Below are 16,000 nucleotides of genomic sequence, written 5' to 3'. Positions count from 1 at the left end.
GGCATCTAGATCTGCAGCTAGAAAGCCGTCTTCGTTGCACGAAGTGTCAGCGATGTCGGACGTGTCTAAACTTGAATTCAGAGTTGACAGTTTTGTCTGTAGAAACTATACGTGAGATTGTTACTATTTGGAAGTTAAAGAGTTGAGTGTTCCATTAGTCTCATTAATATCTACGAATACTGTCTGTCTGTCTGTCTGTCTGTTTTTGTTTAATAACATTCTTGTCCAACTCACACGAGAAGCCAGCTGTCGTTTCTCAAACGTCTCCAAAGCTCTCCTTACTGTGATGACCTTTGGTGGTCTAATGGGCAACGTTTGAAGTTGACACTCAGTCAGACCACTCAGATCCCCAATAGTTCGAATGCCTCGAGCACGAAACAATTGGGACAAACCATGAGAACTGTACAAACCAACAATGATCACTGCATAAATGTGTGTGTGTGTGTGTGTGTGTGTGTGTGTGTGTGGTGTGTGTGTGTGGTGTGGTGTGTGTGTGTGTGTGTGTGTGTGTGTGTGTGTGTGTGTGTGTGTGTGTGTGTGTGTGTGTGTGTGTGTGTGTGTGATGCAAGAAAACATTACTGGAATACATTGAGATGCATCTCTCCAATACAACCAATTTCTATTACAACATGCTTACTTTGCAGATGACACTAGAGACGGCAAGACAAGACTGATATCCACTTGGTTATCAATGAGTGAAGGGAACACACTAGCAGTTGATGCATCAAGACACAATACCTGCAAACAAGAAAACAAATGGAACGCTCGTAAATTAGAGCAACGATTTGTTAGTAAAACTTTTTCAGGTTTTTCTACTAATGGAGATTGATTGATCGACTCTAATGGAAACTCGTTAGGCCCATTTGTTGTGTCAACAGCTTGCTGAAGAGAAGGATCAAGTGATCGATTGATTGGCTTTCTTGCTTGTTTCAAAGCTATAAAATAAACAGAAAATGCATCCTCTAATACAATAGTCTAGTGTATTGAGAGATGCATCCCTCTAATACAATAGTCTAGTGTATTGTGAGATACATCTCTCCAATACCATAGTCTAGTGTATTGTGAGATGCATCCCTCTAATACAATAGTCTAATGTATTGTGAGATGCATCCCTCCAATACAGTAGTCTAGTGTATTGTGAGATGCATCCCTCCAATACAATAGTCTAGTGTATTGTGAGATGCATCCCTCCAATACAGTAGTCTATTAAAATCTGGATCAAGAGGAACAGTTCATAGCCTTGTTACTGTGTTTAATTAATGGTTAACTTAGTCTTCTCTTTTACTTTAGTCTTGCTGTGCTAGCCAACTTCGTTGTAGCTAGTCTAGAGCTCTTAGCTGCTGTCCCATATGTCGCCACGGGATTGTTAACCGTGTTGGACAGGGGTTGCTAGCTGCTCCCCATTTGTTTATTTATTTCAATAAATGGGTTTGACCGTGTATTGTGAGATGCATCCCTCCAATACAATAGTGTAGTGTATTGTGAGATGCATCCCTTCAATACAATAGTCTAGTGTATTGTGAGATGCATCCCTCCAATACAATAATGTCATATATACAACTTGTTGCCCATTACCTGCTACTTTTGAAGACAAAGGCATTTCTCTCTGTTCCTCCAATGGAAATGCAAATGAAACATGTCTCACCTACAAACACCCAATCTAAAAACACACTCCAAACAACAAAACAACACAACAACCTTTGATGGTGACGGTGAATCACAAGCATCCGCATTCGTCTGTTTCTTCAAAATTCCCGTCGGTGAGCCATTGATAGGACTAACAGGCGATGGACTCTTACTGTTAGACGTGCATGAAATGACACGTACTGAAGGGCTGGTATTAGAGCTGCTGATCCACTTTAATGACTTAAATCGTAGAGCTCGACTTGGCGATGAATATCGTACTGTTTGTCTAGAACGCGAGACTCGAGAACGAGACAAACCAGGACTGCGACATTTAGACGTCGAGCTGCAATGAGATTCGGCTGTCTTGACACTTGACTACACACACAAATAAAATATCCATGATTGTTAATAAATTAGAGATCACACACACACACACACACACACACACACACACACACACACACACACACACACACACACACACACACACACACACACACACACACACACACACGTTGGACAAATGTTAAGCCCTCCACGTCTTTTGACGTCAACCTTGAGGTCAGTTGCGGAGATAGCTCCCCTGCATCTAGAGACATGGCCTCCATGCGCTACGTGGAGTCTTGGGGCCAGCACTACAATCTACCTGGAGCTTGGCCAGAGTCATCCAGGGGCACTGACTATGGCGCAGCTCTGGGACTGGACACCAAGGCCCACACGTACCTGTCTGCTGCATGATGTTGCTGCCAAGCCAGCGGTCTTGTCCACTCCAGTCAATGACCAGGTACTCATTTATACTCCTGAGTCGAGAGAAGCAAGTGTGGGTAAGTTTCTTGCTCAAGGAAACTGCGACAGTGTTGCCTCCACCAGGATCGAACCTTCAACCCTCATCACGGAATACAAGATCCCGGATGTCATCACAAACGCTCTACCATCTGCTCCACTGCGCCCACACACACACACACACACACACAGTGAGACAGACAGACACACAAACACACACAGTGACAGTGACACACACACACACACACACACACACACACACACACACTGCACACACACACGCACACACACACACACACACAGTGACACACACACACACACACAGTGACACACACACACACACACACACACGCACACACACACACACGTGCACACACACACACACACACACACGTGCACACACACACACACACACACACACACACACACACACACCATACCAAGAGTCTATCCTCTCCATTATTCATTGTATTCTCAGCTTCCGGTTCCGTTGCCACACTTATCATTAACGCACTTTCTGCATCCATTTTCTGTTCTGAAGGATTGTCAACTGGAAGACATCGATGACTGTCCACACAGGCATTCAACTCATGTGCCTCTTGTTTATCAATGTTATCATCAAGTGTTTCAATTACATCTCTTTCCATGTCGTCATTTGTTGTCGTTTCTGCTTGGCTGTCAGGAATTATAATCACGTGATCATTGCCATTAACCACGCCCACATTCTCACAACTAATCATGTCATCAACTACATCTGTCTGTAGCTCGTCATCATCGTGTTGTGAGATGCAGTTTGTACACCTTGGTTGCCTTTCTGAGACAGAATATGCAAGGGTTGGTTGATCTGATTGTGTGCCATCTGATAACTGAGTGGCGTCTGCGTCTTGTGAATGTTCTGCCAGGCTGTACATGGCAGGCAGAGAACTAACACAAATGATAAAAGTTGTGACAGAAAGTTGTCGACATTTGACTAAATTTGAATGACTTGGGTATGACAAAACTAATTAATTAATTAAGAAATAATTAAATAGAACATAAACAAATAAAACAAACTGACAGACATGCAAACACATAAACAAATAAAACAAACCGACAGACATGCAAACACACAAACATATCTCTGACAAACACAGACATACAAACAACAGATTGGACAAACAAATAAACATACAAACAGATTGAACAAACACACATACATACAACAAATTAGACAACACATACAAATAACAGATTGGACAAATGCAGACATACAAACAACAAATTGGACAAACACACAGACATACAAACAACAAATTGGACAAACACAAACATACAACAGATTGAACAAACACAGACATACAAATAACAGATTGAACAAACACACATACATACAAACAACAAGATGGACAAACACACAGACATACAGATTATAACAACAGATTGGACAAACACACAGACATACAGATTATAACAACAGATTGGACAAACACACATACATACAAACAAGATGGACAAACACACAGACATACAGATTATAACAACAGATTGGACAAACAAATGGACATACAAACAGATTGGACAAACACACATACATACAAACAACAAGATGGACAAACACACAGACATACAGATTATAACAACAGATTGGACAAACAAATGGACATACAAACAGATTGGACAAACACACATACATACAAACAACAAGATGGACAAACACACAGACATACAGATTATAACAACAGATTGGACAAACAAATGGACATACAAACAGATTGGACAAACAAATGGACATACAAACAGATTGGACAAACACATACATACAAACAACAAATTGGACACACACAGACATACAGATTATAACAACAGATTGGACAAACACACATACATACAAACAACAAGATGGACAAACACACAGACATACAAACAACAAGATGGACAAACACACAGACATACAGATTATAACAACAGATTGGACAAACAAATGGACATACAAACAGATTGGACAAACAAATGGACATACAAACAGATTGGACAAACACACATACATACAGACAACAAATTGGACACACACACAGACATACAGATTATAACAACAGATTGGACAAACAAATGAACATACAAACAGATTGGACAAACAAATGGACATACAAACAGATTGGACAAACACACAGACATACAACAGATTGGACAAACACAGAGACCAACAAATGGACAAAGCACCACACAAAACGCCTGACAAACAAACAAACAGAATACCTTGCTCTCTGTTCCCTCAAAACATCCTTCTGATGTTCAGTGAGTAATCGTTGCTTCTTGGGCGGCGGAGCCACAACAACAAACTCCTCTCTCTTGCTCTCCTCCTCATCAAACAGCTCCAACTTTCTCCTTGCAGTCTCCTTTCTTCTCGCCGACCTTCGCACGGCGTCTTTCAACGGAGACATCAGCGTGAGGATCCTCTCTGTATTACACGCCTTGTGAAGAAAACTCCCTCTCAGTTTCGCTGGAGACGCAATAGACATGATGTCGTTACTAACGACAACTTGTGACAAATCATCTGGTGTTACCGTCTGGCTTTGCAACTCATTTGTCTGTATGTCGTCTGTCCATCCAGGTAAGACAATGGGCATCTTTTGTTTCAGACTGGCCAACGTCGATCTCAATCGATCCGGATACTCAAGGTGATCTGCCTTGCCGAACGTCGCATTCCAAAAGATCACCGTCTGATTCCGAATCTGCTTCCTGGTGTGACACAGCGTCACCTCGAGGTACGGCGACAACACGTTTAGTAGAGCGACGTCGTACGGCGTCCCGTGTCCGCGTTGGACGCACGTCATCACGTGTGCACACAGAGTCGACACCTTCAATACCATCTGCTTGTCAGCAAACGATTTCTTCACTAATTGAGCGACCGGCCGCACCAATTCACTCAAAACTTCGCACACGATCGACGACCCGGTGAGGTGAGTAAAAAGATGAGAAATCGTGTCGACAAGAACGGAGAGAATGACGTCGTTCAAGTTGACGCGTTTCGAACGCGGCAAGCACAAACTCTTTCTCTCGCTCGTTTCTAATTCATTCATGATTACCGTCAGCAACCTCACGAATGACATCACGCCCCCAGTGTCGTCACTCTTGGACGACTTTGACTTCCGTGTTTCATCCTCTAGAGTCCATTTTGAGGGCGATACCAACAGCTTCTCTCCCAGGCTCTTCGTCGGATTCTTCGCCAACATCACGTAGTCCACACAACCGACTACGACCTTCAAACACTCTGCGAGGACACAGACGAGCCACGAGTTACCGAATCTGTCGTTTTCACGAAAGATCTTCAAAAGACAAACTGAGACGTCTTCGACGCATTGATTGGCAGAGAAATTGGTTTGAAACGCGGCGGCGTTTGTAAGCGCCGTGTACAGCCGCGTCCACACTTTTACTAACAGACGCTTCTTCTGTTGGTTGATATCAATGAAATATTGAAATGCGAAGAGGAGAACGTTGTAGCACGTTGTGAAGTCTGGTTGTAGGGACGTCCCGTCGTTGATATCGTTTGTACGGATGATGTAGGCGGTAAAGGGCGTGGCCATGAATAGCCACAACTGAAATAACTGCTCGGAATCGAGACATCCTGCCGACCGAGAGAGGACATCACACATGAACCTGATATGTACAAGAGGTGACACGCCCTCGAAGCAACATTCGGTCATCTTCGACGCAAACTCAACGATCCGTTCGATTTCCTTCTTTCCAGCATTCTTGACCATTTCTTCACTTAATATCAACTTGTACAATAAATCAGCGGCCGACAACGACTGTCCAAAATTATCATTGATACCAACAATTGTTGATATTAATATCTGAGCGGGAAGATCCGTCAACAAAAACATCATCTCAAGCTTATCACACGTCTCCAGTCTCGACGACACGACTGAACAACACGCATCCAAACACACACACAGAATGTCGCGAGTGTCTTTCCGTTGAACGCTCTCGTTCTTCAATACTAATGTTACCATGGCAACCAAATGTGTCCACAGCAGACGAACCTCCAAGGATCTGTCATACTGTAGAAGGTTTGTGACGACGAAGAAGAACAACCGACTGTGAGGTATAAATTCTTCCGCGCTTGTAATGGCTGCATGAGCGAGAGCACGAAGTTTGGTGTTGTGTACTTCGTATTTAGTCTCCCTTGTTAACAGCAGCTCAAAGACTTTGACGCCGAGAGAGATGAGGAGACGCGATGGTGGAGTGTCTTGTTTTGGAGTCGATACCGAGGAGACGTTCAGTTGTAGCAAAGAGGGACTGTCATTGTGGGACTTGGGGGGTCGTTGATGACTGGTGGGCGTGGTGAGAATGCTTTGGGAGTGAGGAGTAGTCGTATCTGAGTGAGGATGATCGGCAACAGAAGATGAAGTAGAGAAACAGAAAGACAGCAGAGGGCAACACACCTAGACGATATTAGTGTATTTATGTAAACAGCTTGCACGCCCATCTGCTTGTCTGTCTGTCTGTTTGTCTGTCTGTGTCTGTCTGTCTATCTATATGTCTGCCCGTCATTTGTCTGTCTGTCAGTCTGTCTCTGTGTCTGTCTATTTGTCAGTCGGTCTGTTGTTTGTCTGTCTGTCTATTTGTCTGTCTATCTGTCTATTTGTCTGTCTATTTGTCAGTCGGTCTGTTGTTTGTCTGTCTATCTGTCTATTTGTCTGTCTCTCTGTCTGATGCCGTTTGTCTGTCTGTCTGTGTCTGTCTGTCTATCTATCTGTCTGTCCATCGTTTGCCTGTCTGTGTCTATTTGTTTGTCTGTCCGTTGTCTGTCTGTCTATTTGTCTGTCTGTCTGTCTGTCTATTTGTCTGTCTGTCCGTCATTTGTCTGTCTGTCTATTTGTTTGCCTGTCTGTTGTCTGTCTGTCTGTTGTCTGTCTGTCTATTTGTCTGTCTGTGTGTCTGTCTATTTGTCTGTCTGTTGTCTGTCTGTCTGTGTGTCTATCTATCTGTCTGCGCGTCGTTTGTCTGTCTGTCTGTTAGTCGTCTGTCTGTCTGTCTGTCTCTGTGTCGTTATGAATGTCTTCTATTCATCACATCTACTGATCATACGCATTCACCTGTGTAAAGAACTCGTGTAGTCTCCCTCCCAGACACTCAATAAGATGCCACCACGTCTCAACACGAGCCTCGTCCGTCTCATCACAACGACAACGACTCAGATTTCCCTACAATCACAACATCATGTGACACAACACAACAACACGACCTCATCACAACATCTCTACCACAAGAGGAGTGAGACACAGTTTCATTCTCTTCGGACTCACTAAGATCTCTACAAACACAAAATCAAGATTCTGTTGACAAACAGTCGCATGCATGACAAGTGACCTTCCGACAAGGTAAATGCTGATATGAGATGCTTCCAGGAATGAAACGCTGACACGCAAATGTCCACAGACGAACTTTTGAAACACTAAAAATAGCCACATGAATTAATTGGTTTATAGTTGTTGAGGCGGTATGCTAACAGCTGTGTTTGATATTAACTATGTATGTGTTACCATATATGGATGTTACCATATATGGATGTTACCATATATGGATGTTACCATATATGGATACTACCATATATGAATATTTAGTGTGCATTACAATTCCTCTAGAAAAGACTCTGTAAATACTAGATTCGTTTCACTTGATGTTGCTGGGAAGAAATTGGCTAACACTCCATTGAGGTGCATGGCCTCAGAGTATCAAGATACTTTTGATGACAGGGCCCCCTTTTGGGTGTTAGCATAGTAGTTTGTGGTCTCAATAAGAAAAAATCATAATGTTGTGTCTTGCCAAGGATGCCCAAACAGTTAAGTGTGTGTGTGTGTGTGTGTGTGTGTGTGTGTGTGTGTGTGTGTGTGTGTGTGTGTGTGTGTGTGTGTGTGTGTGTGTGTGTGTGTGTCACCAGTCACTCACTTGTTCTACTACTTTCAACATGTTATTGATGATTGAGCCTTTGTGCAAGGCCTAAGAAGCAAGAAAACAATTAAAAATATTTCACTCAATCAAGAGTGTCATGCTGTGCCTACGGGTCCCAAGAGATCGATAAAGCAACTCCACACTCTCAGAACAAAGTGAGGCCTCCTTGACAATTCGTTCAGCATTTCTCGCAATAAAATCTGGCAACGAAAGAACATCACACACACACACACACACACACACACACACACACACACACACACACACACACCATTAAAACTAGATATAGACACAATAGAAACAAATGCAAGCATGCAAACTAGTGCATACCTTCCTTAGATCCGGTACAAATGATTTCAAGGTTTCGTCTCTGACAATCATGAGATGAGACAAACCAAGCTCGAAAACTGCCAGTGCCCTTTCGCACACCTGGAACACAATACAAGCAGTTGCACGTAACTACAGAGATCCTGTGAACGTCATACGTTAATTAAGTAGATAGTATGTGGAGGGATGCATCTCACAATACATTAGACTATTGTATTAGAGGGATGCACCTCACAATACACTAGACTATTGTATTGGAGGGATGCATCTCACAATACACTAGACTATTGTATTAGAGGGATGCACCTCACAATACACTAGACTATTGTATTAAAGGGATGCATCTCTCAATACAACTGAACGTCGGCCATCAAACCTTTGGAGCTGAAGACAGCACGTAACGATAAACAAGTTTTCCCCACTGCACAGCCATCCCTCCCATAACAACAGGTGCCTGAACCAACAACCTAACACAACAATACATGTTGCCATGACAACAAAGCAACAACATTGTAAGTTCAACCGATGAACAGCATTGATAGCTTCGTATTCAACAGTCTGAGATCGGAAATCTCCACACGTCAATACATGGTCAATAGCAGTCATAATGCCCTTCACCTAAAGTAAAGTAAACAAACAGTGTACCTAATGTGTGCGTTTGTGTGTGTGTGTGTGTGTGTGTGTGTGTGTGTGTGTGTGTGTGTGTGCGGGTCTCACCGACGATTCAACTATCTCTGCTGGTAGATTCTGTTGTGCAAGACACCACAAAGCATCCGTACACGTAGTCTTATTGTTCGTGGTGACGACTACTTCACACAGCACTACACAAACAACGGTAATTCACACAACTATGTCCAGTACAAACACACACACAACTTCGCAAACAGACGTACGAGCCTACACACAAATAACAAGCAACACGACGCACAACATGGACAAACACGTAGACACACATACAGATAAACTGGACAAACATGTAGACAGACAAACAAACAGACAAAATATTGTAAACCTACTCTTGACGATGTCTATCGCAGTTGACCGCTCGAGTCTCTCCGCAAATTTGCAAAAGTGCAGACACGCTCCGGTCGCCCGAATAGCAGCCTGGCACAGAGTCACATCCGACGCAGAGATATCAACCTATTTAACAGTGAACACAATAAAAAGTTAATATTAATATTATACAAAAATTGATATAAATAAATAACTTACTCTTAAATGTTCAATCAAACCAATCAGATTGCAGGCCACGCCCTCTGCGACATCATCCGGGATACCGCGCTGAAAAGCTCTAGCGAAGAACGAAAAAATGAGGAAAAAACAAAACGACAAAGAAGAAGACAGCTTACGTTACAAGATCTTCATATATCGACATTCTGGGTGACGTCACTGATGACTTGTCGTTCAAATGTCGTTCTAGACGGCGATTCAAATCGTTAGGATCATCTCGTTCCATTGTACCACTTCCAATCATGTCGTCGCAACAGATGCCGTTGCGTTTGATCAACAATCACGGATAAAATCAGCGAAAATAAAAATGGCGCGAACCTGCTCGGGCAAGCGCGCGATTTGTGAAAGATATCAATGGGGTGGTGAGCATGCGCGTTGGTTGACGGGCGGGCACGTGGACGGTGAGTGAATATTTTGCGACGTTTTACGGCGTTTGTAGTGCGAATGATGATTTGATAATATTGACAAGCATATGACTGACTTGTTCATGGAGATTAATGCATTGCTGAGGCAACAAACAATGGACTACAATTCTGTTTGCGAATTCGCGCGTTTTACACGTGTTGCTGTTTCTAGGTGGAATTTACAAGTTCAGTTCAATGACATATGATGTAGTCAAGGTAAGTTTTGCGTTAAAGCGTGTAGATGGGTTGAAATGCGGGGGCGGAGCCGTGCCTCGAATACCAGACCGTTTGTATGCAAAGTGTGTTTGTGGTACAGTACAGTGGTGCGTGCCATGTGATGATACTAACACAGACCTGTTCTGATTGTATTACGTGATGTGTTTTACCTGATTCTGATGGCATCGGACTATCACACACACACACACACACACACACACACACACACACACACACAGCAACATCAACAACAATACTTGACTTAACATTTTGATGTATGACATCATCGTTGTATAGGTGCGCTCGTAACTAGTCTATCAAGCAGTGGGAAGAACAATTCCACAACGCACTGAACCACCACAAGGTACAACACATACTCTTGCACACAAACACTTCAATCAATCTTTGCCTTTGTCATATTTATGGATACTGTTTCTATGGATGCTGTTTCTATGGATACTGTTTCTATGGATACTGTTTCTATAGATACCGTTTCCATGGATATTGTTTCTATGGATGCTGTTTCCATGGATACTGCTTTCATGGGTACTGTTTCTATGGACACTGGTTTTTGTGTCACAAAGTGATTATTTCTTATCTTATTGTAATTGGCTGCTGCTGTGTCCAATGATGATATAAAAGTCTCGTTCGTATGATGTGCACAAGCACATTGTGATTACAACCCACCAACTCTGAGTGACATCAATTAACTCTTTTATACAAAAGTAAGTAGCAACTTCATGTAACTGACTGTGACACTTTACTCTTCTAGATGTTATGCTGCACCATGTATACGAGTAATACAACTACGTGATACTCTCGTGTGATGAACTAATTGACAACATTTGATGTCTTGTTACATTGCTGATGAAATTGATGCTAATGGACATGTAGACTTGCCATAGCTTGTTAGAGACACTTTATACACAATCTTGCTGCATGTGTGTGTGTGTGTGTGTGTGTGTGTGTGTGTGTGTGTGTGTTTGTGTTGCACCTTCGCTAATTTGCTGTAACCAATTACATACAAACATTAACCACATTTGTATCAAGAGTGGTTTAATATCAACCAGCTACACAACGTCATAATTACAATACAAAATGTGATATTCTTACTGTCAACCAATCACGTATAAAGCGAGCATACAATGCACCTACACGAGGTCTGTGCTACAACACAGTGAGTTGTGCAAACCCAACTAGCGACACCTTGTCAGTCGTCTCAAACTTTCCCCCGTTTGGATTTGCAACCTGAACAATGTAGCAGATGTAGGGCACGTCAATAGTTGTACACATTGTGTCTTACCAATTGAAATATGGTTTTTTTGTCACTCGGCATGTTGGTGACAAGCTGTTCGATGGCATCCGTGACTAGTGAAAAACACAAAATTTGAAATCAGTTATCATATACAGTGATTTTCCTAACCCCCTTCAAACATGCGTCCTCATCCTGTGCATATTTGGCCCCGCCCCTAAAGAGGCGTGCCCTAAGTAGGTAATGTGGTACAGTAGTAAACGTTTTCTGCAGTGAATGTAATTGTAATGTATGTATATCAACCAAACTTGTAGACAGGTTTCATTATTAAACCAAAATTCAAATAACACTTTATGACTATGTTCATCATGTTATAATATAGTCATACAAATTACGCCTAGATGCTGTCCAAGTATTATAGGCAAATACTTTCTACTATAGTCTATATCAAACAAACATGTGAGCATGTTTTACTAGTTTAATATAATTATTAACCAAACTTGTGCAAACAAACTTTTAATAACAGTCTGTAATTATGTTTATCATGTTATGTGGCAGTGAGTGCCTATAACACTTTGCACCCAGGGTGCTGTTCAAGTAACCTTCTAGCTTTGTGCTCTTTCCACTTGCAAAATGCACGCTCAAAATTAAACTGATACATAGGTGGTCCTTCTAGTAAAATGCGCATCAAGCAGTCAATTTTCTCTTCAGACAAACGGTTCCGTAGTTTTGTCATCACAGCCAGCATTTGTTACTGGTATGACAAGTACATCTGTCACAGTTACTGGAGCAAGCGCTAGACGCAAAGTCAGTTTAGCAGTACATAAACAGAACACGCCTAGCTGCTACTATTCTACAATAAACCAGCAGGTTTAGACTATTCTCCATAAGGTTGAACTTCAAATTCTACAATATTTCTGCTGCCTTTTGGACCTTCCCGATGATCTTGGTATAGCAGAGCCTGGCATTTTCGTTTATTAGGTTAACTAAGCCCTTCCTACAAAGGACAAAGAGGATTCAGATACAAGGGGTGGAGCTATGATCATTATACAATTATCTTGTAAGACGTACAGAAAGCAACTGGAACCATTTAGGTTAAAATAATGTAACATGTACAAGCTCTAATGAGCACACCTGGTGTGACCTCTAGCTCATTAACTCATCATCAGTTCCTTATATAGGGGGTAGAATGGGTTTTAGTAGACAAGAATGCACTTAATAGGATGCGTCCCGCTGTCTGAAATCTGTGCCCCAACCTCCTCCAATGCGTCCCAGAAAGCATCAAATGTATTGTAGGAAAATCACTGCATATAGCAGTATTGATTGTTGTCTGATGGTATTACGTCTGTCTACTTGTCTGTCTATCTGTAGATCTATCTGTTTGTCTGTCTGTGTGTGTCTCTCTGTCTCTGGCTGTCTGTGTCTGTCTGGCTGTCTGTGTCTGTCTGTCTGTTTGTCTGCCTGTATGTATATCTGTATGTATGTATGTGTGTATGTATGTATGTGTGTATGTATGTATGTATGTGGCTCAATTGGTTAGAGTGTGCAGTTGGAGATTGGCAACATCCGGGACCTTTGGGTCAGAGTTTGAGTGCGGGAGGGCCACATACATAAGTTCCCTTGGGCAAGGAACTAACATACAATTGCCTCTCTCTCCGGGGTGTCAGTTCTGTCCAAGAAGAAGAAGTGACATATAGACAGTGACTGCTGATAGCATTGTAGCATCATGGCATTGTAGCATTGTAGCATCGTAGCATAGTCATTGCAGTATCGAACCTGAGCCTTAGGGGCTCTTGTATGTACGTAGGTATAAAAAAATGTATGTATGTTTGTCCAGCTGTCATTGTTCTGTCTTACATATTTCGTATGCCATCAGTTGTATTTTCTGTCTGTTAGTCATCAGCTTGATCATTGCAATCACCAGTTCTCTACACGTGCCATTTCAAGCCGCTGAATAATCCACAGTACCTGCTTTGCAATTGGCTGCATTGACAAGTCCAGCAGATACAAGCTCATCAGCTACACCACCTGCACTATCTACATATCATAATGTGTGTTAGGTTTTGAACACACTGCTGGACAAAAGGAGCAAACTTACCTTTACCAAAAGAGTACATAAACTTTATGTCTTTCAATTTGTTCTGTGCATTTCTAAACAAACGTTGTTTACATCCAGAATCACTTGTGAATAAGATGAGATGCATCCCTCTAATACAATAGTCTAGTGTATTGTGAGATGCATCCCTCCAATACAATAGTCTAGTGTATTGTCAGATGCATCCCTCCAATACAATAGTCTAATGTATTGTGAAATGCATCCCTCCAGTACAATAGTCTAGTGTATTGTGAGATGCATCCCTTCAATACAATAGTCTAGTGTATTGTAAGATGCATCTCTCCAATACAATAGTCTAATGTATTATGAGATGCATCTCTCCAATACAATAGTCTAGTGTATTGTGAGGTGCATCTCTCCAATACAATAGTCTAATGTATTGTGAGATGCATCTCTCCAATACAACAGTCTAGTGTATTGTGAGATGCATCCCTCCAATACAATAGTCTAATGTATTGTGAGATGCATCCCTCCAATACAATAGTCTAGTGTATTGTGAGATGCATCCCTCCAATACAATAGTCTAGTGTATTGTGAGATGCATCCCTCCAATACAATTGTCTAGTGTATTGTAACATGCATCTTTCCCTCTCCAGAGCTTCATATTCACCTAATTTTTAGTGCCAACTGTAAAGCCTCCGGTAAGTGTTCAGTATGAGAGGCTGCTGGTTCTGGCTGTGACGCATCACTCTTTTCAGTCTGAGGCAGACCAGTAGCTGATGACAACTTCAGTGCTCGTTTTTGTTGCTCTAAAGCTGAAATCTTATGCTGAAACTCTTCCTGTTGCTTCTGAAACTGTCTCTTAAGTTCTTCCTGCTCCTCTTCTAACTTTCTTGTCTGCTCACTCATCTGCTCACTTGGCTGCTCCGTTAGTTTATCTGACAACACGATATCGTATAAGTAATGTGGTTATGGTGTGTAAATATATATTAATATATATATATATATATATATATATATATATATATATATATGATGGCATGTCCACTGATAACAGTGATGACTCTCTTTATATATATATATATATATATATATATATATATATACAGTCACCCTACCCCTACAACAATATCTTCGTTTCACACTAACATATCATTATAAGGGTAATATTGTTATAAAGGTAATGCAATCTGAACCACTGTCTGTGCACAAGTTCTTACTTTAAACTATACTTAGTGACATTTAAATGTTCAAACTGTTTAGCCTAATTAATCACAGTACACTAGTCATCGATCAACTAGTCCGAGGTCGCTTGTTGATGATGAACAGAAGTAACCATTCTGTCTAATGAAGACTTGATTCCATCAGCTGCCTGCAAAAGTTCCTTGTTCTTTAGTATAGTTAAGTTCTGAGATAGGAAAGTGGAAATGGCTCGAATATGGCAACGGGCATCTCGAAGAGTGATTACAGGAGGGTCAAATGTGTCTACTGGGTCTTCCGCATCCCCCGCAGCAGCACTTGACTCCATGTTTGTTGCAATACACATGTGCAGCTCGCATTTTTTAAGTGCCTTGCAGTACTGTGCGCACTTTTAGCACATTAATATCAATGAATATCATTATACAACTACTACAGACGCGTTTTGTTCCAGCGACAGAAATTGAAATAGGGGTAATATCGTTATAAAAATATCGTTATAGAGGTAAGTTTTGTATTGTACGGTATCGGGAAATTTTGGTTTCAGCAGCTTCTATCGTAATAAAGGTAATATCGCTATAGAGGTTATCGTTATAGAGGTAGGGTGACTGTATATGTGTGTGTATATATGTTTTTGCTAGTTATATATATATATATATATATATATATATATATATATATACACACACATGTATATCTGCTCCTTGCTTACCTTCGCTGGGTTGAAGAGTAGGCTGAGTAAGTTGAAGTCTTGGAGCCAAAACTCTTGGAGACTAACATTGCAACATACCACAATCAACACATCAGTTGATGAACAGAAGACCATGGTAGCATACAAATAGACAGATGGACGGACAGACAGACAGACAGACAGACAAACAAGACAGACAGACAAACAAGACAGACAGACAAACACACAAATGACACGCAACCAGACTAACACCCAGAATATGACTTAATAAGTAGATGACAACA

The 16,000-nt window shown here is 41.6% G+C and overlaps 2 protein-coding genes and 1 long non-coding RNA gene across 3 annotated transcripts; 1 reads left to right on the top strand and 2 right to left on the bottom strand.

The window, feature by feature from the left end:
• Nucleotides 1-6: 6 nt before the first annotated feature.
• Nucleotides 7-10,204, bottom strand: LOC134197973 (telomere-associated protein RIF1-like; the record flags this gene model as incomplete). The annotated part of the gene is made up of 20 exons (XM_062667325.1): nucleotides 10,020-10,204; nucleotides 9,883-9,961; nucleotides 9,687-9,810; nucleotides 9,388-9,491; nucleotides 9,194-9,288; nucleotides 9,047-9,137; nucleotides 8,674-8,772; nucleotides 8,454-8,543; nucleotides 8,341-8,391; nucleotides 7,762-7,846; nucleotides 7,656-7,705; nucleotides 7,488-7,595; nucleotides 4,645-6,833; nucleotides 2,850-3,333; nucleotides 1,699-2,001; nucleotides 1,576-1,645; nucleotides 799-935; nucleotides 638-738; nucleotides 235-400; nucleotides 7-105 (listed from the first exon to the last, which is right to left on the bottom strand). Coding segments are annotated over exons 1-20 (4,650 nt in total), but the record flags the coding sequence as incomplete, so codon positions are not given.
• A 57-nt stretch (nucleotides 10,205-10,261) lies between these two features.
• On the top strand, nucleotides 10,262-11,494 carry LOC134197972 (uncharacterized). Its single transcript, XR_009972723.1, has 4 exons — nucleotides 10,262-10,301; nucleotides 10,477-10,520; nucleotides 10,818-10,884; nucleotides 11,293-11,494. It is a non-coding gene; the product is annotated as an uncharacterized LOC134197972 (long non-coding RNA).
• A 65-nt stretch (nucleotides 11,495-11,559) lies between these two features.
• On the bottom strand, nucleotides 11,560-15,842 carry LOC134197971 (STE20/SPS1-related proline-alanine-rich protein kinase-like). The gene is made up of 6 exons (XM_062667324.1): nucleotides 15,738-15,842; nucleotides 14,499-14,766; nucleotides 13,871-13,923; nucleotides 13,741-13,809; nucleotides 11,824-11,888; nucleotides 11,560-11,768 (listed from the first exon to the last, which is right to left on the bottom strand). Exons 2-6 carry the CDS (start codon nucleotides 14,735-14,737, stop codon nucleotides 11,688-11,690), a joined length of 507 nt encoding a protein of 168 aa, XP_062523308.1. The 5' UTR covers nucleotides 14,738-14,766; nucleotides 15,738-15,842; the 3' UTR covers nucleotides 11,560-11,687.
• Nucleotides 15,843-16,000: the final 158 nt, after the last annotated feature.

Source organism: Corticium candelabrum, unplaced genomic scaffold (assembly GCF_963422355.1).
Source record: "Corticium candelabrum unplaced genomic scaffold, ooCorCand1.1 SCAFFOLD_82, whole genome shotgun sequence".
In the NCBI taxonomy this organism is placed as follows: Eukaryota; Metazoa; Porifera; class Homoscleromorpha; order Homosclerophorida; family Plakinidae; genus Corticium; species Corticium candelabrum.
Note: the sequence above shows the minus strand (reverse complement) of the source record. Positions and strands in the feature narration are given on the sequence as shown.

Excerpts from the sequence above, each read along its gene's own strand:
- LOC134197971 (XM_062667324.1), bottom strand. The coding sequence starts at position 14,737 with ATGAGTGAGCAGACAAGAAAGTTAGAAGAGGAGCAGGAAGAACTTAAG. Across the intron at positions 13,924-14,498 it reads CAGTTGGCACTAAAAATTAG|AAATGCACAGAACAAATTGA; the intron begins GTGAATATGAAG and ends ACGTTTGTTTAG. Across the intron at positions 11,889-13,740 it reads TGCAGCCAATTGCAAAGCAG|TCACGGATGCCATCGAACAG; the intron begins GTACTGTGGATT and ends GTTTTTCACTAG.